The sequence below is a fragment of the Bombina bombina genome, chromosome 2, assembly GCF_027579735.1.
Source record: "Bombina bombina isolate aBomBom1 chromosome 2, aBomBom1.pri, whole genome shotgun sequence".
Classification (NCBI taxonomy): Eukaryota; Metazoa; Chordata; class Amphibia; order Anura; family Bombinatoridae; genus Bombina; species Bombina bombina.
In genome coordinates this window covers 152,881,459-152,907,137 of record NC_069500.1, presented here as the reverse complement: position 1 = coordinate 152,907,137, position 25,679 = coordinate 152,881,459, and the positions used below count along the sequence as shown (strand labels likewise).

Genomic DNA, 25,679 nt, shown 5'->3' with positions numbered 1-25,679 from the left:
TAACCGATAAATAAAGCCAAGATTGAGCCTTGATATATCTGTTTTTCCTTAGGCCAAGGGTGTTGTTAGTTTTTTTTAATGGTGAGATTAGAGTACTAAAGATTATCCAGTGTTATGAGTAATGATTTGAACTGTTGCATTAGCTTGGAGTATGTGAGGTAATATTGAGAGTGATTTTCAAAATGGTTGTGTTGAGTGCATTTTTGGCTTTAAATGAAATGGAATTGTACTTATGTCAAGAGGGAAATGTAAGGCTAGAATTCATATTAGGTTGTGCTTAGTAGTGAGAAAGGGAATTAACTTTTAGATAATTAGGCCAATGAAACAGAATGCAGACACCTGTTTCTCAATTAAATGGGAGGAAGAATCTGATAGACTTACTGCACTTTATAAGTGCTCTGGCAGAGTGCTTGTGTTAAGGTTTGAAAAAGTTATGTCTAATGGTATCAATCAGCATCACAGAATGAGTAGCACAGTACAGTGCTGTAAAGCTTGAATAAGGTTGTGGTGAGGTTGAAAGAGGACTGAGATAAATGAAGATGGATGCTTTTGAACAGTACATATTGAATATAAAAAATTAAAAGTGATGTCTATGCCCACACACCCATACAGATTGTATATGCTACAGGATGTTTTACATGATGAACATGCATAAATATATTACATTATATTTTTAAATAATTTAAAAAGGACTGGGATGTGCATAAGGCTATCCTAAGAAAACAGTAATATGTAATATCGGTCTTTTGTTCTTATCTACTGTCAAATTCTGTGTTACAGAACTACAAATATTTATCTTTTGTGCTATTATCTTCTATTGTTTAAATTTCATTATGATGATATGACCTAAACGTATTTGCTGTTTAGATAAACAACATGAAGTGGAGATGCCTACTCAGGCCCAGAAAGAAAAGGAGAAAAAGAAAAGACCAATGTCACAGATCAGTGGGGTGAAAAAACTAATGCACAGCTCTAGCTTAACAAATTCAAGTATCCCCAGGTTTGGAGTCAAAAGTGAAAATGAAGAGTTTTTAGCAAAGGTATGTTATCCATAATATTAGTCTATCAACAGCACATTTATGGGTGCACACAAAGGTAGAAACGCTTTTGATATGAAAAACTATTCTCCAGGAGATCAGAAAATAAAAGTTGTATTGGCAGTGAAAAAAAATATCAAGGCCCATTAAATGTATGGTCACTATTTTTTAAACAAATTGAAATCAATATGGTAAGATCATTTGCCACACTGCTTTATAATGATAAAATTCAAATTTTTTAGACACAAGCTCTGGTGCTCCTTGAAAACATGAGCCGTATTGAGAGACTATCAAGGATGTCCGTTTTGGTGTAGTTTAGTGAGTCTCAGGCACTTCTTAATTAGTTCCTTTACCAGTACCCAATAAAATATAGCCCCTTGAGAACTGCTATTTTGCAAGAATTTTGTGTAGTAAGATGGACAAAAAATAAGGAGGAGTAAATAAGAGACAAATACAAATCAAGCCATTTTGGTGGTGTTGGGTTCTCTTATTTTCTAAACCATTCAATTTGTGTTCTGAAGAGTACATTTTATTATAGTATGCTATTATAATGTTATCCGTTTTACGACCTCACAGGCAAAAGCCTATGCTTTTCTCAAGATAAAAAGCCCTTTCACTACTGGTTGATCCAACACTTACATTCACTTTTCTGTTTTACCAATATAAGTGAGAATGCATAGGCATTTATATTTATAAATGTTAAATTTATATTCACAGTTAAGGGCATAGTTAATACTGGAGATATTGCCTCTAAAACTTAATTTTTTTTACTACCAGTAACTGTATATTTCTCTGAAGTAAGTCTGTAAAGGCCATAACATTCTTACCTATTTGATAAAGTAGGTTTATGTATATGTATTATTGTAGATGGACATATTCAATGTTCTATCATCTTCTGAATTTATACTTTTGTCCGATATGTGCCTCTAGAAAAAAATTTTTGAGGGGGGTTGCGCATTTGGATCTGTTTCTGTTAATATTTTTATTTCTGGTAAAACAGATTTCTGTATGTGAAGAATGGTAATTAATTCATGGCATCCTCCCACACACCATATGTGTCTTGAAATTTTAAGACTGCAGAAACAGAATAGGGCATATCTTGATGCAATGTTTAATAGGAATAGCTAATCCAGCATGGTATGTTTAATAAAAAAAAACTAAAAAAACTAATTTAACTGGTCATAGCTCCTTTTTGTGCGTATTATTTTTCTTCTGGTTATGTCTGTCATGTTTCTGATAACTTTCAATTAACAACCAACTTTTTTTTTTTTCAGGAACTTGAAGAAGTGAACAAATGGGGCCTTAATGTTTTTAAAGTAGCAGAGTTTTCTGGAAATCGACCTCTCACGGTGGTCATACACACCATATTTCAGGTATGCATATGCACTTTTTTAATTTTTTTATTAGTAGTTTGTTTTTGTTTTGTGCGTTGTTTTTTTTTCTTTATCAAAAATACAATTTTCATATATTTTTGTATTCTTTTTTTTCTTAAAGGAACGAGATTTGTTGAAAACGTTTAAAATTCCAGCAGACACTTTAGTTACATATTTAATGACTTTAGAAGATCATTACCATGCTGATGTGGCTTATCATAATAACATACATGCAGCAGATGTTGCACAGTCTACCCACGTGCTGCTATCGACTCCCGCTTTGGAGGTAAGTTGATAGGACTCACAACCTCTATCCTTAAAGGGACATGAAACCCACATTTTTTCTTTCGTGATTTAGAAAGAGCATGTCATTTTAAACAACTTTCTAATTTACTTCTATTATCTAATTTGCTTCATTCTCTTGATATCACTTGCTGAAAAGCATATCTAGATATGCTCAGTAGCTGCTTATTGGTTGCTGCACATAGAGGCCTCGTGTGATTGGCTCACACATGTGCATTGCTATTTCTTCATCAAAGGATATCTATAGAATTGAGCAAATTAGATAATAGAAGTAAATTGGAAAGTTGTTTAAAATTACATGCCCTATCTGAATCATGAAAGTTTAATTTTGACTAGACTGTCCCTTTAATAAAATCTTTACTTTGTATTTACATGTGATTATTGAAGCACTGCGCCATTTGTATAAATGGCATGGACCCTCCTGATAAGCACTGCATAATCACACTATATTTAGTTGCAATCTAGTTTTGGCCAAATCAAATTAAGTGACATCACTTTGCCAATGCAAACTGAATTAAAGGATACACTTAAACAGCAGTGACAACATAATAAATAGTAGCAGTGAATGTTTATATCTATTTATATGTGTCTCGTATATAATGTTTTCCCATCTGAATAGAAGATTTAATAAAATGTATGTAATGATTTCTATTCAGACTGTGAAATATCTGCTTTGACTTTTTTTACCCACCATTCTGTTCCCAAGTGTGCACTTATTAGACTGCCATACACTATGTTTGTGATGTTGAAAAACGATGTTGTGCAGTAATATTGCACTGAAGGTCATTAATCAATTGTAAAATGTAGGTATGTAAAGTTCTTGAGCTGTAGTTATAGAATATTTTATTTTGTATGTGTGAATGATTATATGGTTCAGAATTGAGAATGTAATTTTAAGACTTTTCTGTTATCAAATGTAATTTGTTCTTTTGGTATCCTTTGTTGAAAAGCATACCTAAGGAGGGCCAGGAGTAACACTGGGCACTGGGAAGTAGCAGCTTATTGGTGCTATTCATATATGCTTCTTGTCATTGGCTTACCAGATGTGTTTACCTAAATCCCAGTAGTGCATTGCTGCTCAACTTTGCAGAGGTTAAACTAGGGCTAGATTACAAGTGAAGTGCTAATTTATCACGCGGCCATAAACGGGCAAGTTTACGATAAATACAAGGGGCTGGTTATTTCTACTGCAAGCTTGCAGTAGCAATTAGCACTCAGAAAATTAACCAATGAACATTTAAATGGATTTCATTTAAAGAGTTTAACAATTGTTATGTGCTATTCAGGGACTGCATATCTTTATTTTTCATGCCAATCAAAGGAACAGGAACCTCCAAAATTTTCTTTCATGATTTGGATAGAACATACAATTTTAAACTACTTCCCAATTTACTCCTATTATCAAATTTGCTTCATTATCTTGTTATCATTTGCTGAAGGAACAGCATTGCACTAATGGCAGCTAGCTGAACAAATCTAGTTAGCCAATCACAAGATACAAATGTGTACAGGCACCAATCAGCAACTAGCTCCCACTATTGTAGGATATGTGCGTATTCTCTTTCTACAAGGGATACAAAGAGAAAAAAGCACATTTGAAAACAAGTGAATTTAAAATTGTCTTAAAATGACATGCTCTATCTGAATCATGCAAGATTAATTTGGACTTTTTTATCCCTTTAACTTTACTGTTTGATGCTTATAACAGATGCATTTACAGAAGGCAAAACAAATAATTCTGTGGATTCCTAAACATTATTATATAACCATAAAAAAGTCTTTAATACTTTTTGCACTTTTACAATTCCAGGTGATACATAGCATTGGGTTTCATGAGTCCTGACCGAAATGTTTAATCTCGTTTTATTGTATTCCCAAAAATGCTTTGTGTGCACAGTTTACAGTTTTACAGTGAGCAGTTGAGGCTCACCATGCCGAGAAATAATGTTTACATTTTTATATATTCAATATAATAAAATATAATAAAATGATTCATACTCATTAAGCAATTTGTTTAATGGGAATATTGATCGCCCTGGTATTATTTTTATTATTAGTTGTTTTGTGTTGTGAATGAGCTTCTGATTTACAAGTGAATATAAAAATTTGAGAAGGCGAAAGTGTTGAAGAAAACTAAAAGGGACGTTGGAATCAAAGACAATGCTGGATGATGTAAAATAGAGTATTACTTAATACAGAGAAGCTGACCAGAGAGAGAGTGCAGATTAAGGGCTTCATTTTCTTAATGGAATTTTTTTTATAATCATACACAACCTGACTATTAGCATGTCCAACTTACAATTGTTTTAGTATTATTTAATTGTCATAAAAGACAATAGTACCCTGGAACAGTACAGTTTGACATTTTATTTTGAATGCACTTTGCCTTATAAAGGGCCAGATTACAAGTGGCGAGCTGACTTTTTTTTATTTAAAACACAGCTCAAAGTAAACTTTTAACGCGGGTGGGTTAGCATACGTATTAAAAGTTGAAAGTAAATTGTGTGTGAGCGAAACCCAACGCTCGCTAACTTCTGGACTTTGGATATTGCAACCACATTGACCACACTTTAAAAAAACAACCCACTATCATTTATCACATGTGCACTAAGCAGACACCACACAGAGCTAAACCCAAAGGTAGTTCTGATTTTTTTGCATTCCAATGTATTCGGGGATAGGCACAGACAAAGGCTGTGGCGGACATTTTCCAAAGTACAGACCTTAGTGAAGGACACCAAGGTACATTCGAAATTAAAAACATTATTTTATAGTGCTGGGTGTTATTATACTGATGCAGATACCACTGATCCTATAACCAGTACTACTTTGGCTATACCCATGTGCCAGTATCACTACTGTGTCTTTGTATAGTGCTTGGTGTTATTATACTGATGCAGATACCACTGATCCTATAACCAGCCCTTGTCTGGCTATACCCATGTGCCAGTGTCACTACTGTGTCATTATATAGTGTTGGGTGTTATTATACTGATGCAGATACCACTGACCCTATAACCAGCCCTTGTCTGGCTATACCCATGTGCCAGTGTCACTACTGTGTCATTATATAGTGCTGGGTGTTATTATACTGATGCAGATACTACTGACCCTATAACCAGCCCTTGTTTGGCTATACCCATGTGCCAGTGTCACTACTGTGTCATTATATAGTGCTGGGTGTTATTATACTGATGCAGATACTACTGACCCTATAACCAGCCCTCCTCTGGCTATACCCATGTGCCAGTGTTACTACTGAGTCATTATATAGCGCTGGGTGTTATTATACTGATGCAGATACCACTGATCCTATAACCAGCTCTCCTCTGGCTATACCCATGAGCCAGTGTCACTACTGTGTCATTATATAGCGCTGGGTGTTATTATACAGATGCAGATACCACTGATCCTATAACCAGCCCTCCTCTGGCTATACCCATGTGCCAGTATCACTACTGTGTCTTTGTATAGTGCTTGGTGTTATTATACTGATGCAGATACCACTGATCCTATAACCAGCCCTCCTCTGGCTATACCCATGTGCCAGTATCACTACTGTGTCTTTGTATAGTGCTTGGTGTTATTATACTGATGCAGATACCACTGACCCTATAACCAGCCCTCCTCTGGCTATACCCATGTGCCAGTGTCACTACTGTGTCATTATATAATGCTGGGTGTTATTATACTTCTGCAGATGCCACTGATCCTATAACCAGCCCTCCTCTGGCTATACCCATGAGCCAGTGTCACTACTGTGTCATTATATAATGCTGGGTGTTATTATACTGATGCAGATACTACTGACCCTATAACCAGCCCTCCTCTGGCTATACCCATGTGCCAGTGTCACTACTGTGTCTTTGTAAATAGCTGGGTGTTATTATACAGATGCAGATAGACATCCAGTATTTCACTCAGGCTTTATTTATTCCATAACTTATCACCCAATATCGCTAGCAGTCTCTTGACAAGCCACTAACTTTATTCACACTACATATTTTTTTTTTATTCCTATTATTTAATCAGAAAGAAAAGATATACTAAGGTGGTGGCAGACACTGCAAGGGCCAGTCACGAATATATATGTATATTTGTGTATATGTATGTATATATTTATATATATATATATATATATATATACACACACACACACACACACACACACACACACACACACACACACACACACACACACACATATATATATATATATTTAAAAATACTAAGAACATTTTCTTCTAAGTAAAGAACACACATACACCCATACACATATTTAGACATATACATATACATATATATATATATATATATATATATATATATATATATATATATATACACACACACATTATAGCTCTTTCAAGTCAAATACCTTCTCATATACCATATACCTTTTTACTCTTATAAAAAAATGTTTAATACGTAAATTAATATTTTTTTATCACGTAGTGTATATATTAATGTAACACTTTGTTAATGTATTTATGTTGTGCTTGGTGCCTTTTTGTTTTTTTGCCCTTGCACTTTAGGTCTTCACCCACTCAAACCCGACACACGCTAATTTAGTTTGTGCTCAAATGAATGTGTTTACTTTAAACTTGTAATACGCACGCACGTTAGCATGGTCGCTATATTGGTTATCGTGACCCGTGCTAACAAAAGTGTACCACTTGTAAACTAGCCCAAATTGTTTAAAAAAAGGTGTGTTTGCTGTAGGTGCAGGTTGTGATCATGGGTGCTTGTCAACCAAGTTCATGCACAAGAGCATTCTTACTAGCCAACAGCTAAACACACAGGTAGACATGTGAGGCACTTTAGAACTGCCTCTCTTCTATTAAATGCATGAAATTATTAATTGAATAAATTATATATACACATAAAGGATAATGTAGCCTTTAACATGCTTTATGCTGCTATATGAATGACTATATGAATGCAATTCCCAATGAATCAATTAATTAATGAAAATTAAACAATTTTGCAGTACAAAGTTATGTATTGCTTTAAAATACCACTGTAAAACTTGTTCCAACCTCCCTAAAGATGCTTGAAGTTATATTCTGTAGCCTATGTATGCTGCAAAATTATCTGAACCAACAACATCTAATTCCTTTGGCCAATTAAGACTGTACTGGCTGTAAATGGGTGAACTCACTGCTGAGCAATCCCTCTGTAATATGTAGTTAGGTCAGGCACTTTTGCAGCATTTTGCAGCAAACTTAGGCTACAGATTTCAATTACCTACCTCGAAAGCAAGCATGGGCTACTCAATATTAAGTTAATATTTGCTTTGCTATAATGAATTGTACTGTATAAACCAGGCATTTTCAACCCAAAGGCCAGAGGGAACAATGTGGACATCCAATGTATTTTATCTTGACCTGTACTTCTCCCAACTGAATATTTTAGGAGTATAAACCAAAAAGGAATATTTCAGTACTTTATCTCATAATAGTAATTTTGTGCATAAGTATACTAAAAGATACAGTAGGTTGGAAATGTAATTTGTTTGTATTAAAAGCGGTTCATAAGTACACCATTCTGTCACTTGTGATTGACGAAACAATGTGACAGAAATCTAGCTGAATTGTTGCTCATTTGAAGCATATATTAATTTTCAGTAAACAGCATTTCTAAAATGTACTCACCAACACACCCATTGAGAACCAAAAAAATCCATTGTGGCCCCAGGGGAATAGGTTAGATACTCCTGGAATAAACAGTGCCCAATAGTTTTGTTAAATTGAAGGCAGATTGTTTTAATAATGTTTTCTTTATTATTTCTTTACAGGCAGTCTTCACAGATCTGGAAATTCTTGCTGCAATTTTTGCCAGTGCAATACATGATGTGGATCATCCTGGTGTTTCTAACCAGTTTCTCATCAACACAAGTAAGTGTAATGTGCATCCTACAGGCTACATATGTACAAAGGCAATATACAAATGACTCAAAAGTATTCATGTATGAAAGAGCAGCTGTTTGACATGTTAAAAAGGTTAGACACAATAGATTTATTCTTGTGATAGTTTAACACACTAAGATCTTTATTTGCACAGATATTAGTGTTGCACTTTCACAAGAAGAAATCTGGCTCTGAAAAGAGAATGCCACGATTGTTTCCCTTCTTTCGAATTCGTATCCTAACATGCACATATCTAGCAAAAGCTAATTAATTTAATTTGAAACTAACAGGAAGTGCCTGATTGTGTGCAGCTGGATTTTAGTGCTCATTGGCTAATATGGACTGCTCCCACATAAAATAATGGTTATTTAGCATATGTAATACATTCTCAAAACATTGTCTTTTAGATGGAGCAAAAAAAATGAATATCATGTCCCTTTAATACAGATTTACATTTTAAACAATTTAATGAAAAGGATTTCTTTTCATTGGATAAATAGCATTAACCCTCTATAAGATCTCTGTAATGTTTTGACTTTATACCATTGCTCGGTATATCATTGATATTTGCCACAATACCTTTATTCAGATGAGCACCTTTATCTGTGCAGGAATGATGAGCACCTGCCCCTCTAAATAAATAAACCCTTATTGGCTATGATAGTTTTAGAACTCTCATATTTAACAATTATGACGATATCAGCATTGCTGAGATCTCCCACTGCACTTGCTCTTGAAAAGAAATCTTGTGATCTACATGTGCACAAAAGAAACATTGCTGTATTAAAGGGACATTAAACCCAAAAAATGTCTTCAATGATTCAATGAGTGTAAAATAATAAAAAAAAAAAAACTTTCCAATTTACTTTCAATTTCCAATTTACTTCTATACATGGGCAGATACCTAGATGAATCTCTAAAAGGGATGGCACTGATTACAGGAGTACAAGAACAGTGGGAATATTTTAAAAATTATATTCTAGATGCAACTAAACACTGTATTAGGCTTGTTTGTAAAAGTATGGTTTTCAAGAGAAGTAGCACATGCAGTAGCACATGCAGTTAAGACAAAAAAATACAGTCTATAAAAAATTCAAACTCACTGGCTCAGAAGAGGATAAGAAAAATTGGAGAACCCATCAAAAGATGACGAAACAGTTAATCAGAAAGGCTAAAGCTGATGCAGAAGAGAAAATAGCACAATCTGTAACGGTGACAAAACATTCTTTAGATATATCAGTGAAAAGAGAAAAACTAACAGAGGGATAGTTAGACTCAAGAATGATGTTAGAGTAGTGGAAGAAGATAAACAAATAGCAAACTGTTTAAATGATTACTTTCATTCTGTCTTTACAACAGATCGTAAAGATAGTCAGATTCTTTTAAGGGATGTTACTGTAAATAATAATGTGAGTAGTACTTTTCTTTTTACAGAGGAAGAGGTTTCAAGGGCTTTATCCAAAATAAAAGTAAATAAGTCTGTGGGTCCAGATAATATTCATCCAAGGGTTCTAAGAGAACTTCGATCAGTAATAGCTACTCCATTAGCTGATTTATTCAATCAGTCACTTCTAACAGAAGTTGTTCCAAAAGACTGGAATATTGCCAATGTATTAGAAGGAAAGATTCTGCTAACTATAGGCCAGTCAGTTTGACCTCAATTGCAGGGAAATTAATGGAAACTCTTTAAAAGGAAAGACTTGTATCTTTCCTTCAGACAAACTACTTAGAAGACAAAGGACAGCATGGTTTCACTGCTGGAAGATCATGTCAGACTAATCTAATTGATTCCTTTGACCATGTAACTAAAATAATAGACCAGGGATGAGCCAAAGATGTTGCATATCTAGACTTTAGCAAAGCATTTGACACCGTCCCACACAACAAACTTATTCACAAAATGTATTGCCTTGGAATAGATGCTAAGATTGTTAAGTGGGTAGAATGCTGGCTTAAAGATAGATGACCGAGGGTTTCAATTAATGGAGTACATTCAAAAGAGGCATCAGTTACTAGTGGTGTTCCCCAAGGGTCAGTTCTTGGGCCTGTTTTGTTTTAACATGTTCATAAGTGATATTGGAAGTGGGCTTAAGGGGAAGGTTTGCTTGTTGGCGGATGATACAAAAATTTGTAACAGGGTAGATGTTCCAGGAGGGGTTGATCAAATGAACTGTGATATTAAAAAAACCAGAGGACTGGTCAAATAAATGGGATCTGAAATGTAATATTACCAAGAGCAAAATTATGCATATAAGATCCAAAAACCCAAATGCCAATTATAGTCTCATTGGCACATTACTGTCTGTAACTAAAGAAGAAAGGGACTTAGGAATTATTATTTCAGATGATTTAACATTTTGTACACAATGCAGCAGTGCAGCCAGTAAGGCCAGTCGAATACTTAGTTGCATTGGAAGAGGTATTAGTAGCAGAAATAGCAAGGTTCTTATGCCACTTTACAGATCATTAGTTATACCAAATCTGGAATAAAAATGTGTACAGTTCTGGAGACCATATCTTCAGAAAGATATAAATAAACTAGAAGCTGTCCAAAGGAGGGCTCCTAAAAGGGTACATGGTCTAAAATACAAAACGTACAAAAAAAGACTCTATGATCTAAATATGTATAGTTTAGAGGATAGAAGGAAAAGAGGTGACTTGATAGAAACCTTCAAATATTTGAAGGGACTTAATAAAATAGAAGCTGAAAGCATTTTTCACACAAAAAAGAAATGCCATAACAAGGGGTCACAATCTAAAGTTAGAGGGTAGCAGACTCAGGAGAATTTTGAGGAAGCATTTTTTTAAAGAAAGGGTGGTGGATTCATGGAATAAACTTCCATTTGAGGTGGTAAACACAAAGACTGTAAAGGAATTCAAAAATGCCTGGGACATGCATAAGGCTATCCTAAGGAAAAAGTATTCTATGTTTCTATTATGAAATCTACTTTGTTATTTTGGTATTCTTTGTTGAAATGCAGGTAGGAAGGCGTAGGAGCTTGCACGTGACTGGAGCAATATGTGGCAGCAGTTTTATAACTGTTATACATTTGCAAGAACAGTAGGTGGCAGCAGTGTTTCCTATTATGCACTGCTCCATAAATGTGCACATTACCTATCTAGATATCTCTTCCACATAAAATACCATGAGAACAAAGTACATTTGATAACAGAAGTAAATTGAAACCCTTTTTGAATTTTATAATCTCTGAATCATCACATAAAAAATGTGGGCTTCATGTCCCTTTAAAGTTAAATGTATATTCTGTGCTTTAAAGAGAGAAAGAAAAAGGTACTTTAATAAAGCAAATAAAATACACATCCTTACCAAATTTCATGTCAGTTTATTCAGATATTTTCTTCTTAAACAGGAAGAGTCCACAGCTGCATTCATTACTTTTAGGAATTCAGAACCTGGCCACCAGGAGGAGGCAAAGACAACCCAGCCATAGGCTTCAAATACCTCCCCCACTTCCCTCATCCCCCAGTCATAGGCTTCCTTTCGTCACAGGAGGTTGGCAGAGAAGTGTCTGAAGTTCGAGTTAAGAGATGCAGGGAGAGTTTTTCTGCGAAACCATCCTGACTCATATTAACAGCTCCTTGGCATTCAGCGTTGATGAGTTTCACTGCCTGCCTTTGTTCACTCAAGTCCATGTCAGAAGCGAGGCTACTATCTATCACACTTGAAGGGCCGTGTTCCTGTTCCACAGTGTAGATTCAGGTAAGATAGTTTAATTTTACTTCATTATGTGAATGTGATGTTAACGTAAAGGTAGGGTCTAAGTGGGACTCCTTTTATCTTAAAATAAGGAATCATGGGTTAATATCGCCTAAGGGAGGTTTTTGAACAGGGGGGACTTTAATCATGTTTGTTATGTGGTCCTATCTGCTGAGGTGTAGTAATACTTTAGGCTCATGGCTTTTCAGAACATTAATTTTAGATTTGCACGCTATTTTATGACTTGCATGGTGCACCTCGTGACCAGGTGCGGTTACGTTGTTTTTCACTTCGTATGCGGACCGTGTGGTTACAGAGAGTCTACTCATGGTTTGTTTAGACACGGATGTCTCCGATGCGGAGAATGCGTCTTGTGATGAATATGAAATGGCCCGGGTTATCCATGCCCATCAGTTATGTTCTGATTGCCATTCCAGAGTACTCTCTTCTCCCGATTCAGGGTCCTCAGAGTGCGTTGAGCCGTCTACCCCGAGGATGCTAGGTCCTGCGAGGCGCGTGTCCCAGAAACTTCCTTTGCTACGCAAGCAGGTGTCCCTTTGGCTTTTACTCCTTCTCCAGAAGTTACGGCACGGTTCCGCATGGCCATATCTGCGGCCTTGGCTCATTTGTATCTCCCAAGTGAAATATTTTTAAGATACTGTCCGTGTTCTGTCAATCAGGGCCTGCTGGGCGGGGGATTGCTGATTCAGTTCGGCCTCCTGGGGAAGCGGGGGCCTCTGAGGCTTCAGGGGCCCCAACCTTGGGGCCGGAGTCATTTGTCGACTGGCAAGGGATAATTTTGCCTTCTGTTATAGGTTGGCACGTCTTCGTGTCCTACTAAGACATGTTTTGGCGTTGCTAGAGGATCCCAGTCATAGTGGGCCAAGGGATTCGAGGCCTTAGATGCCAGCTGGCAACCTGGATAGACATTTTGGGGATGAAGCTAATCTTCTTCTTGTCTCTGTTTTTCTTTATTTTATGTGTCGGTTCCAGTTTTGAGCTTGGGTGAAGGGAGCATTCTGATCAGCTGGTCCGGTTGGCCGTACCCTTTTTTTACCTGGGGGTTCACCTGCCGGTGCTGCCTTACTTTTATTTAAGATCTGGTCAGGATGTATTTGATGTATTTGTATAAAGCTCATGGCTGATATAATTTTGTTTTGAGAACGTTCTTTCTCTGGAACCGATACTTGATTTTGTGGTCACATGGGCACTTCCTTGGAAGTTGCGCACTTTGGTTAAGTCCGAGGTTATGTTTTTCTAGTTCATATTATCGAGACTTTGGGTCGATTTTTCTTGGACCCTAGACAGATTCTGAAGTGCTCTTATACCAGGCAGGTACTGGTTGGGCACTATCTACTGTTTCCTTGGGTTCATGTCACCCTCGTGGTGCTGATTAGCCTATCAGCTTTTAAAAAAATTAAAAAAATAATAATAAGGCTTAGTGTTATGGACTCCGGACTCGGATCCTACAACGAAGTTTAGGGCCTGGGGCGTAGTTCCAGTGCTTCTGGTAGGAGGGTTGTGTGCTCCGATATAGGTTGGTTTTTGCTGGCAATATTGCTTGAGATGCGTGACCGACTTTTCAGACGTCATCGTGGGTTCTAGGTCCCCTGAGGACTCGGAACCGCGGTTTTCCATTCATTTGGAAGTCAGGAAATGTGATTGATTTCCGGAGGTTTAGTATTTGATTAAGTGAACGTTTGAGTCTTCACTTGCAGTATCTCCGGATGATGACTCTTGTAGCCTAGTCACATTATTTTGCGGTGGCGAGGTTTCCTTCCCTCCCATCTTGGGTTGGGTCATTTGTTATGGAAGAGTAGATGTGTCCTTCTTTTTATCAGTGTTTCATTTGCTCTAGTGCGTGGAGTGCAGGGGTCTCCCTGCCATTCTACCAGGAGTTGCGAGGCTTCCGTTGTTATTCCATTCAAGGATGTCGGGAGATCGATCCGGCAGGGATCTCTGGAGACTGTCGTCTGTTCAAGATAAAAACTGCCCCTTGTCATACCATGGTCTTTGACTCTCGGGTGATACCGGTCAAACCTTTTTAAAATCTAGCCCTTCGGGCTTGAGAGTAGGAGGTCTGGGGTCAGTTACAGTCTTCTTGCCTGTCTGGGGTTAGGAAAATGACCATTTAGCCCTCCAGTGTGGGGTCAGGTCGTTAGGTCTGTCTACATGGCTTACCTTGTGATCCAAGGGTACTATTGGCCCTTTCCTAAACCGGTCGGGAGTTCTTTTCAGACTCTTGGGTTTGTGGATATTGCCTGGTATTTCACATCTAAGGACTTTAGATGGCGGAAGGCTCTGTATGGGTGCGCTCCTAACCATAGGAGGCAGCTTATGGGTTCCTTCAGATATTTGGATCGGTTCCGTTTTTTGAGGACTCCGGTTAAGGACCATGTCTCTTGCCTGGAAAGGGTATCGATGGCTCTGCTTAACCTTAGGGTTTGGTCTCCCTTGTGTCCCTTTGGAGGGGACGGGGGTTTTCTAACTCTTATGAGAAATAATATTAACCTGAGGCTTCAGTTTGAGGTTTTCTGATGGATCCCTACTTGTCTGCTGGGACATCTGATGCTTCCTGGTAGGCTCCAGTTGCTATTCAACTGGGCTGACAATGTTGGCCGAGGGTTGGCCTCTAGTAGGGTGTTTTCCATTGATTAATCTTCTTCTCACCTAGGGTGGGGAAGGGATTTTTACGTGTTCTCCTTGGATTGGAGGTACCTCAGTATCTGTTGAGGGCCCGTGGGTCCTTGTTTTTTTTGCCTCGTAGGTTTTTTTTTCTCCCCTCTCTTACGTTCTCAGTATCATGGAATTGATTACTGGTATCGGAATGCTGTGTAGGGTTCCTTGGACCTGAGCATGAGGTTCCTGTCATGGTTAAGGGTAGCATGCTAATTTTTAGTAGGGGTCAGAGTTCTACTCTGGGGCTTTGATGCCTCGTAGATCCATCTTTTTTTCTTCCGAGGGACTGAGACTCTTGTCTGCAAAAGGTCTTTCACTATGGGCTGGGACCGTTTTCCTGGAAGGAAGGTCGGGGATCAGTCTGCTTTTGTAGCATGGACCGTTTACTTTTTGAATCTGTCCTCCCCCTTGTTGGGGGGACTTTGAGTGCCCATCTCTCTACCGGCGGCGGGTGTTGCCAGGATGGATCGCTCTTTGGATTCTGGAATTTTCTGGTTGGTAGCTTTTGTCGAGATTTTTCAGCACTTTTCAGTGGGATGAGTCCCACAGTGGTTTTAGACGACTGTTGCCTGTGGATGGGTCATCGCGAGTTTTGCTCACAGGTGACTCTATGCCCTCTTGAAGAGCTCTTTTTAAGCTGCTGGGATGGTTTTCCTGTCTCTGCTTGTCTATGCTTAACCTGACAGGTCTTGTCTTGTCTTGTCTAGGTTAAAAGGGGGGAACTCACTGGTTCTGGAACACCATAGTTGGTATGGTGCTGTGTCAGGGATTGAGGGTGGCCTTTCCGGTCATCTTAGTGATGTTTTCTCCTGACTATGGACTTATCTTCTGGTTCTTGTCCTTCTAAGAAGTTTGTTTCCCTGGACAGTGGTCCTGCAGCAACCTTGGGTTGTTCTAAGTTGATTGGTCTTTTAGATGTCTCATGGGGCCTCTATTCTCCCTCTCGGGGGTAGATAGAGAATTTGACCAGTTTTTTATTTAACTCCGTTTTTGGATGGTCCTTCGGATCTCCTGGGTTCCTCTACTCTCCCTCTCGGGGGTTGATAGAGGTTTTTCGTTTTTGGATTGTGGGAGTTGAGTTACGCAGGACTGCCTCTTCGGAGGCCTTATGCTCAGCAGATTCTGGGTCTGAGTGGTCTCTAGCACGGCTTTGCAGGTTGTGTAACTAATGAGTGGTTACCCGGGCTCTGGTTTTTCCCTTGTCATTATAGTTTTTTGTAGCGTGTCGAGTAATTTCAAGCTGAAGTGCCTTTCGAAGGAGCCGCCTTTTTGTACCCACCTTTTGTTTGCATTTAGTGTCCTCTAGCTTGGGTATTGTTTTCCCAAAAGTAATGAATGCAGCTGTGGACTCTTCCTGTTTAAGAAGAAAAATATAAATTATGCTTACCTGATCATTTTCTTTTCTTCTGACAGGAAGAATCCACAGCTCCCAACCACGCTTTATTATGGGGCGGCAGTATATTTTTGTTCTTCTGGCACCTTTTTTAAAATTACCCTGATATTTCTCCTACTGTTCCTTGTTCCCTTTGGCAGAATGACTGGAGGATGAGGAAAGTGGGGGAGGTATTTAAAGCCTTTGGCTGGGGTGTCTTTGCCTCCTCTTGGTGGCCAGGTTCTGAATTCCCAAAAGTAATGAATGCAGCTGTGGACTCTTTCCATCAGAAGAAAAGAACATTATTAGGTAAGCATAATTTATGTTTTATTAAAATTCATTAGATTTCATGCTATTTCATTTTGGCTTACATGGTATTTTGATGAATTTGCTTCATACTAAATGTTAGTGTAATATTCAGTGCAAGCACTCAAGTACATATACACACACGCGTGCATGCACACACTAGTATGTGTTTGTATATATATATATATATATATATACACACACATACAATGGTGGACAAATATCAAATCAGTTTACTAATAAGGGGTTAAAAGTCACTAGCACATGGCAAAAAAGTTGGTAGTTTTTGAACTTCTCCACTGCAATGTTTTATGATTCTGGCACTAGCGGAAATTTCATGCCCTATATATATCTGTATGTATATATATATATATATATATAAGTTCTTAATGTGAATGTAAATTTTAATGAATAAGTGCCCGGTTTTTAAAAAAACTATTAAAAACAGGGGCACTTTCATTCATTAAAATTTACATTGAAGTGTTTTTTAAAAAAAATACTTACTATTTTCTTTAGGAAAACCAGAACGGCGATCCTTCGTCCACAGCTCCTCTGTACTTAACTCCGCAATGATGAAACCGGCTTCCTCCAATTGTCGCGTGCACCCCAAGAGGTCCAGCTCGTGAGGCCACGCATTGATTGGAGGAAGCCGGTTTCGTCATTAATATGCCAAGAGAAGCGGGGGGAGGATCGCCGGTCTCGGTTTGCTAAAGAAAAAGGTAAGTATTTAAAAAAAAACAAAAAACATTTCAATGTGAAGTTTTATGAATGAAAGTGCCCCTGTTTTTAATAGTATTTAAAACTTATTCATTCAAATTTACGTTCACTTTAAGTGCTATATTCTGTGTACATTCTGCCATAACAGAAAGAAAATGAGCTTGTTAAAGAAGATGATGGCAGTTTTTATTTTTAAGTCTGACCAGCTTAGTCCGCTCTCTCATCATTTTATTTTAATGCATTATATTTCCCAGCTCCCTTGGGGTGTAGATATTTCATGTCTGAACAAGCCAAAAAAATACATAGTTAGATTTTGGCATTGTATGTAGAGAGCACTTTTACCACACTGTGGATAAAATGATTAGATACATTCAGAGGCTCGGAACTAGCTCACTTTGTGACTTCTCATTAATTTAATGTTTCAGGACACCAAAAGCAATAGCCTATGTGTCACTTCCAGTTAATGTATTTAATGTTCCTATAGTTATTTTTCGGTAATGTTTGTATTTATTCTGTAGTTGTAAAATCTTATGTTAAATTTGAATTGGTTTTCTTTGTATTTATTTGTTCCTTCTGATGAAGAAAGTGAACATACATTTCCATAATAAACATATATTTCTTATCAGGGGTTAGGAGTTGTCCCTGTCAGACGATATAGCTGATAATTTGATACATTTAAAGAGCAATAACAATGATACGATTAGACATAACAATGATATATTTCTTTAACTCTTTAGAGCATTTTGTTATACAATGGTTGTTGTTCTTAACCAGGTCCTTTACAAACCATGTCAACCAATTTGTAATGGCCGACGTACCCTGTATGTTGGACGTCCATAGTGCTTTCAGGGCTGCCAGAGCATAGGTCTTGCTGTGCTATTTATGTATTCCTCACTGCCCTGAGACATGCAGAAATTGTGCAATCTCTTGGCTTTCAGCAAGACTGGCGCCCTGGAAGCGATAATGACGGCCAATATGTTGGCTGTTGCAGAAATTTAAATTTAAACAAAAATTGCATATTCTGTTTAAACTTCTTTTGCTTGTAAAAATTGTGTATGAAAGAGACATAACTATGTAGTATTTTCATATAATCTAAGTTGCACCAGCTTCTGGTTTTAAACTAGTAAAATACAGTATCGTTTGCATTGCTTCACTTGCTTTAAATTTAATCTTGTTTAAAAATGACCTGCTCTACCTGAATCAAAAAAAGTTTATTTTTGGCTTGATTGTCAAAGTTCCTTATGTGTAATACATTGATGAAGTTATGAACTGCATTTGCTTTTGCAGAGATTTGTATTTTTCAGATCAATTAAAGGGTCAGTCTACTTGATTTGTTTATTGTTTAAAAAGGTAGATAACACATTTACTCCTAAATCCCCAGCTTTGCATAACCAACATTGTTAGATTAAAATACTTGATAACCTCTATGTTTGCCTGTTTCTATGTCCCTGCAGGCCACCCCTTATCTCAGTGCTTTTTTTTAGCTTTTCAAATCTTGCACAATAGCCAGACAGTGCTAGTTCAAGTGTGCCATATAGATGACATTTTACTCACTCCCATGAAGAATGATATTGGTTATACAAGAACCAGCACTGATCAGCTAACATGCAAGATTGTAAAAAGCACTGAGATAAGGGGCAGAATTCAGGGCCTTAGATATACGTAATCATAGAGGTAAAAAGTACGTGTGTTGGTTATGCAGTGATTGTCTATCTTTTTGATTAATAACAATTGTCAAGTAGACTGGCCCTTTAAATGTAAACATGAAAAATATTATAGTCTATTGTAACAAACACTATATCTCCAGTAAATGTGGGCACTGTTATATATTCTCAGTGATTCGTGTGGGCCTTGTTTAACTGAAGGCTGGCGGAATCCTTAAGTTCCGTTGGATTTATCTGCTTAGTAACTAGGGATACCCCAGAGTGCAGGAACATTTTGATGAGTCATCTAGTAAATAGCTTGAAAATGTCATGGAAAAGAAAAGTGTATCTCAATAATCTGTGTGCCTTAACCTTTTCACAGCTAGAATTAAATGGAGATGGATATCTATTTTAGTTTATATTGGCCTGAATTGAACTATTAAGTTATCTGCACCTTTTGGATCCATTTCATTTACTTACTTCTTTTTTAATACCAATTTTACAATAAAAAATATATAGGTAACCCTTAATCTGTTATACTGTATAAAGGAACATGAAAGTCAAGAATAACGTTTTTATTATTCAAAATATGCAATCAAAATAATAATAGAAAAAAAATACCTCTGTTATCAAATGTGCTTTGTTCTTTTGGTATCCTTTGTTGAAGTGCATATCTAGATATGCGTCTGGAGCAATCTATTGCAGCAGTGGTTGTAACAATGTACAACACTGTTGGTGTTCTCCCCAGGACCTTTTTAGTGGGTGCACTACCTGGCTGCTTTTATCGACCATCCGGCTAAAATTTTAGCCAATATTAAGCTAAAATTAGCTAGTATTAAAAATGTTCAATTTTTATTGCACAGATTATCATTAAATACATTGATGTTAAATTATGCAATTAATTTCTGATTTGCATAGCAGAAAATTATATAATAGAAAATATTACACTTGACTGAACCTTGTTGAAAACGCTGCTGCAACATAAAGACGTTTACACTGAACCTCCCTAGGAATGCTAAGAGAACTACGTATATTTGGTAATTTGAGTAAATTGAAAAGTTTTTAATAATTGCACACATGCTCTTTATGAACCATGAAGGTTAATTTTAAATCTTGTGTCCATTTAAAGTGATGGTAAACTCTCCCCTTTTTAAAACCAGATCTGGCATGTTAGTGATATTTTAGCTGGAGTTTAATTCATCAGTTCTAATGAAGATGCGCTATAGCTTACTTTTTAATATAGATATGAAATTCAAATACTCCATGCTCCGCCGCCCACTTCAAAAGTCAATTTTTATTTGAGCTGACGGTTTGACACGTTGTCCAATCAGCACTCTAGCTACAACAGAAGTGCCATATGGGGAGAGCACTGATTGGCAGCAGAGTGTGGGGTATTTGAATTTCATATCTGAATTAAACTCTATCTAAAATATCACTAACATTCCTGATCTGATTTTAAAAAGGGGAGCATTTACCATCACTTTAATTTCTGGAATAATATCTGATCCTTGTAACGGAAGGTTTACATAACTGATCATATAAAATGGTATTATGAAAATGAAGATGTATTCAATATTTGTGGCAGCCATCTAACTTTACTGTTTTGCACCTGATACAACACATTTTTTAAAATCTAGGATTACGTGTATCATCTGCGCACAAAAGCAAATCAGAAAAGAAAGTATGTAGTTCTTGTCTAAAATAGCCAAATGGAAAGGGGGGTTGACATTACTGTATGCATGATTTATCTATAACATTCATAGCAAGACACATTTATCACATCAATACTATCATTACACATAGTGTCTCATGCTGTTTCACTGCAAGTTAAGTAATCAAGTAATCATATTCTGTAATAACATACGCAAGTTTTAACAATGAAAAAGTATTCTGTCCTAGGCTTATGCTACTTTTTTTTTCTTTTTCTTCAGACTCCGAATTAGCCTTGATGTACAATGACTCATCTGTCTTGGAAAACCATCATTTAGCCGTAGGGTTTAAACTGCTGCAAGAGGAGAATTGTGATATTTTCCAGAACCTGACCAAAAAGCAAAGACAATCACTAAGGAAAATGGTCATTGACATTGTGAGTATTATTAATACATTTTTATTTTAATGTTTATGCTTGCGTTCGCTCTATACTTATAAACATCTGTATTTGTTCATTATGATTTATTTAGTTTGACCCAGAATTATTTCCTTTTCATTATAGATAAATGTGCCTGACTTGCCTTACTAGGGTTTCACATTAAAAGGCGTGACAAAAAAAAATACGAAGCTTCACAGGAACATTTCACTTTCTAAAGGGATATAATTAGACTGTAGGTGGTTGTGAAATGCGCATCAGATATCTGTTTTTCTCAGTCCCTGAGTTAACTTTTTATTCATTAATAATTCATTCATTAATAATTTTATTAGCATTTTTACTTTGAGCAATGAACTTTTTTTTTGCTGTATTAGGGCTATAAATAATCAGTGTTTCAGCTATAATTAAGTAGACCATTATAAGTGATACTATATTAAAAATATCCTCTATTTATTCTGGAGCTTACAGCTACATAATACTTTATCTAGTAAGATTTTCTTGAAAACAAATAAAAAACTTGACTGCTCCTGAGACAGTATTGAGGTCAATACAGACATAGGTTCTGTGTGTGCGTGGTGGGAAGTATGTTTTATTTTTTTTATGGATATTCTAATGCAAATAAATTGTATGCTCTAATTCTTTAGTGCAAGTTATTTGTGCATGACTGATACTAACTAACTATAATAGGGGGATGAACGTGCCAAGTAGGGAACATCCAGTGACCCAATCACAAGTGGCAGTCGCACATACCAACCTATCACTGCTGGTTTGCTGTTTGTGAGCTCCAATTCTTTAAGATGTCACGTGGCAATAAACCTATATAATTAACACCCTATTATTTACATTTTTGCATAAGAACTAAATAAAGTTTTCTGAAAAGGTTTATCAATTTTTTTATTGAATGCAATGTGTCTTAAATTACATCTGATGTTACTGAAATAAAGGACATAAGACTCAAAATTAAACTTTCATGGTTCAGATGAGCACACAATTTACTTTGTTCATTTGGTATTCTTTGTTGAACAGCATACCTTTGTTTTGAGCCCATTGGTATTCTTTGTTGAAGAGCATACCTTTGTTTTGCGCATCCTTGGTACTCTTTGTTGAAGAGCATACTTTTGTTTTGAGCCTCTTGGTATTCTTTGTTGAAGAGCATACTTTTGTTTTGAGCCTCTTGGTATTCTTTGTTGAAGAGCATACCTTTGTTTTGAGCCTCTTGGTATTCTTTGTTGAAGAGCATACCTTTGTTTTGAGCCTCTTGGTATTCTTTGTTGAAGAGCATACCTTTGTTTTGAGCCTCTTGGTATTCTTTGTTGAAGAGCATACCTTTGTTTTGAGGCTCTTGGTATTCTTTGTTGAAGAGCATACCTTTGTTTTGAGCCTCTTGGTATTCTTTGTTGAAGAGCATACCTTTGGAGCACTATATGGCAGCAGTGGGGCATCGATGTTTGTAACGATATTATACACTTTTAAGCACTACATGGAAACAATGTTTGCAACAATGTTTAACATCTTTCACAAGCATTGTTGCAAAACTGGTGTCATATAGTGCCCCAGATGCATGCACGCTCTTCAACAAAGGCTAATAAGAGATTAAAGTAAATTTGATAATAGTATCAAATTAGAAAGTTTTTTTTTTTTTTTTCAAATTTCTGAATAATGATAAATTTGTTGAATTATTTTTCCTTGTTTTTTTTTAATTTCTCTTTTTTATGCCTTCGTGTTAAAGACCAAGACTGATTTCCTTTGACCTACTTGTCATTTCTCTACTGATTTCTTGTGTCACAGTGTTTTCCCTTGTTAGAGAGCAGTCGCTGTCTCTGCCATTTTCCCCCTGCGTGCCAGATACTTGCACAATGCTGACAGTGTTATTAATGCCGCACAAGATTTGACAATTGAGACAATATGAATATCTACCCCTAGGAGATTATTGTCTTCAGGCGTAAGGAGAACTTTTATTTACCCTGCCATAGACTGAGAATTTTGAAAACCCTGCGTTTTTTTTTTAAGCCTAAATCGCTGTCCTGATTTGATACATGGACTTTAACCATACTCTTTTGATTTGTTAAAACAAGGACGTGTGCTACACACATTATAACAGAATAATGTATCTAAAGCTATCATTGTCACAAGCTGCACAGATCTTTGTTGATATTTTTGGTTATGTGCACTACTATTATTAGTGAGTTAACGGGACGTTATATAGTTGTATATTTTATCTATACAGTGATTTTAGGGTCTCCACTTTTATGGGGAAAAAAAATAATAATCCCAGCAATGCTAATGAAAATAAATTTGCATAATTAACACATTGATTTTTAAATTAGATTCCAAATACAGTGAGAAGATGTTTCATCATAACAGGGTCTTTATTTCTCTATTTATATTGATCTGATATATGATATTACAGAAGCACATCTACAAAATTCACCATCCCTGTCTTATCTATACAGTGGTTTTGGGCTTAATAAAATGTTAATTCCTTTTAAAGGTAGTAAATAAATGTGCGTGTCATGTACTGAATTGCTGCACCTATTATTATTTACCTATAATAAAAACATTTTAAAGCGAATATCAACTTTCCTATTAAAGTGCCCGTTTTATTAAAAAACTATTAAAAACAGGGGCAATTTCAATCATGAAAGTTTTACATTGCACCGGATTTTACAAATACTTAACTTCTTCTCCTGAAACACCGGATCGCCGCCTGCTTCTTCCTGCTATACTAACACAGCAATGATGAAACCGGCTTCCTCCAATCACAGCGTGGCCTCACCAGATGAACGCTCTTGGGGGGGAAGCCGTGATTGGAGTGAGCCGGTTTCGTCATTGCTGATGCAGTACAAAGGAGCTGCAGTCGTGGGATTGCGATCCGGTGTTTCAGGAGAAGAAGGTGAGTATTTGTAAAATCCGGTGCAATGTAAACTTTCATGCCCCTGTTTTTAATAGTTTTTAAAAAAACGGGCACTTTATCCTGAAAGTTGACATTCACTTTAATAGTTTTGAATCATTATACTTATTTATATTCTGATTATTAGCAGCATTATTGAACAATATGTGTAGGCTATGCAATTAATTCTGTTTATATCTATACTTTAGCTGCCTTAGCTAACCAGCTCTTAAAATCCATTGTATTTTGTCTTCAAGGTACTAGCAACCGATATGTCTAAACATATGAATTTATTAGCTGATTTGAAAACAATGGTGGAAACAAAAAAAGTGACAAGCTCGGGGGTCCTCTTACTTGACAACTACTCCGACAGAATCCAGGTAAGGAAATGTCTTTGTTTTTTTTTTCCAGTATATTTATTTTGTGTAATATTGAAAAGGTCATTAAACATCTCCTGCTTTTGTGTAAAATTGCCCTTGTGCGTCACTCCATAGAGAGGCCAAAAAGCAAAATCTGTAAACCTGCAAATGCTGCAAATTAAAAAGCTGGTTTAGGCAATTTGCAGCATTGTGAAAACCTAGGTTACATATTTTTGATTTTGGCCTCTGAGACAAAGCTCAATTTTCTTTGCAAAAACAAGAGGTATGTCATGTTCCTTTAAAGGTACAGTCTAGTTGATTTTTTTAAAATTCTTTATTAAAAATATTTTACTACCCATTCCCCAGCTTTGCATAACCAGCATTGTTATATTAATATACTTTATAACCTCTAAGTTTGCCTTTTTCTAACCCCTGTAGGCCACTGCTTATCTAATTTCTTTTTAAATCTTTTAAAGCTTTTTAAATCTTGCAAAACAGCCAGACAGTGCTAGTTTATGTGTGTACATATAGATAACATTTTGCTCACTCTTGTGAAAAATTATGATGGTTATACAAGAACCAGCACTGATTGGCTAAAATGCAAAATTATAAAAAGCACTGAGATAAAGGGCAGTCTTTTGGGGCTTAGACATAGGTAATCAAAGAGTTAAAAAAATATATTAACAGTGTTACTTATGCAAAACTGGGGAAAAGGTAATAAAGGGATTATCTATCTTTTTAAAGTATAACAATTTTCAAGTAGACTGTCCCTTTAAGTTAAATCACATACTCAGCTGAGAGAGCAATGATTAGAGACTGAGACTTTCTCAGATTCTCCAGTGGTTTGGAAGCAGAAAAACTGGGATAATACAAGATTATTTCCTTATTTATCTTGCTAAGACTAAATTCTCCACATCATGAATCTTCAAGTCTTCATTTCACAGCTAAGCAAAGTGCAAATGAAAAAAGGAGCTTTCTGCCTCCTGTGTAATAACGCAACGTGTTATCATTCTGCAATGTTTTCATGTCTATTTTAGGTTCTACAGAACATGGTACATTGTGCAGATTTAAGCAATCCAACAAAACCTCTGCAGCTTTACCGGCACTGGACAGATAGAATAATGGAAGAGTTCTTTAGGCAAGGAGACCGAGAAAGGGAACGGGGAATGGAAATAAGTCCGATGTGTGACAAGCACAATGCATCTGTTGAAAAATCCCAGGTAACATTTTGTAAAATACATAAATAAATGGCTCTTACTTTGATTTAAAATAAAGAAACATGAACAT

The 25,679-nt window shown here is 36.5% G+C and overlaps 1 protein-coding gene across 4 annotated transcripts in view; it reads left to right on the top strand.

The window, feature by feature from the left end:
* The window catches only part of PDE4D (phosphodiesterase 4D), a 943,818-nt gene that overhangs the window by 914,957 nt on the left and 3,182 nt on the right, over window positions 1-25,679 (top strand). For all 4 annotated transcript variants that reach the window (XM_053701299.1, XM_053701296.1, XM_053701297.1 and 1 more), the window contains 7 exons: window positions 868-1,040; window positions 2,312-2,410; window positions 2,532-2,696; window positions 8,511-8,610; window positions 20,989-21,143; window positions 24,291-24,413; window positions 25,430-25,612. In XM_053701299.1, the coding sequence (XP_053557274.1) occupies window positions 868-1,040; window positions 2,312-2,410; window positions 2,532-2,696; window positions 8,511-8,610; window positions 20,989-21,143; window positions 24,291-24,413; window positions 25,430-25,612 (998 nt within the window). The remainder of the gene's footprint in view (window positions 1-867; window positions 1,041-2,311; window positions 2,411-2,531; window positions 2,697-8,510; window positions 8,611-20,988; window positions 21,144-24,290; window positions 24,414-25,429; window positions 25,613-25,679) is intronic.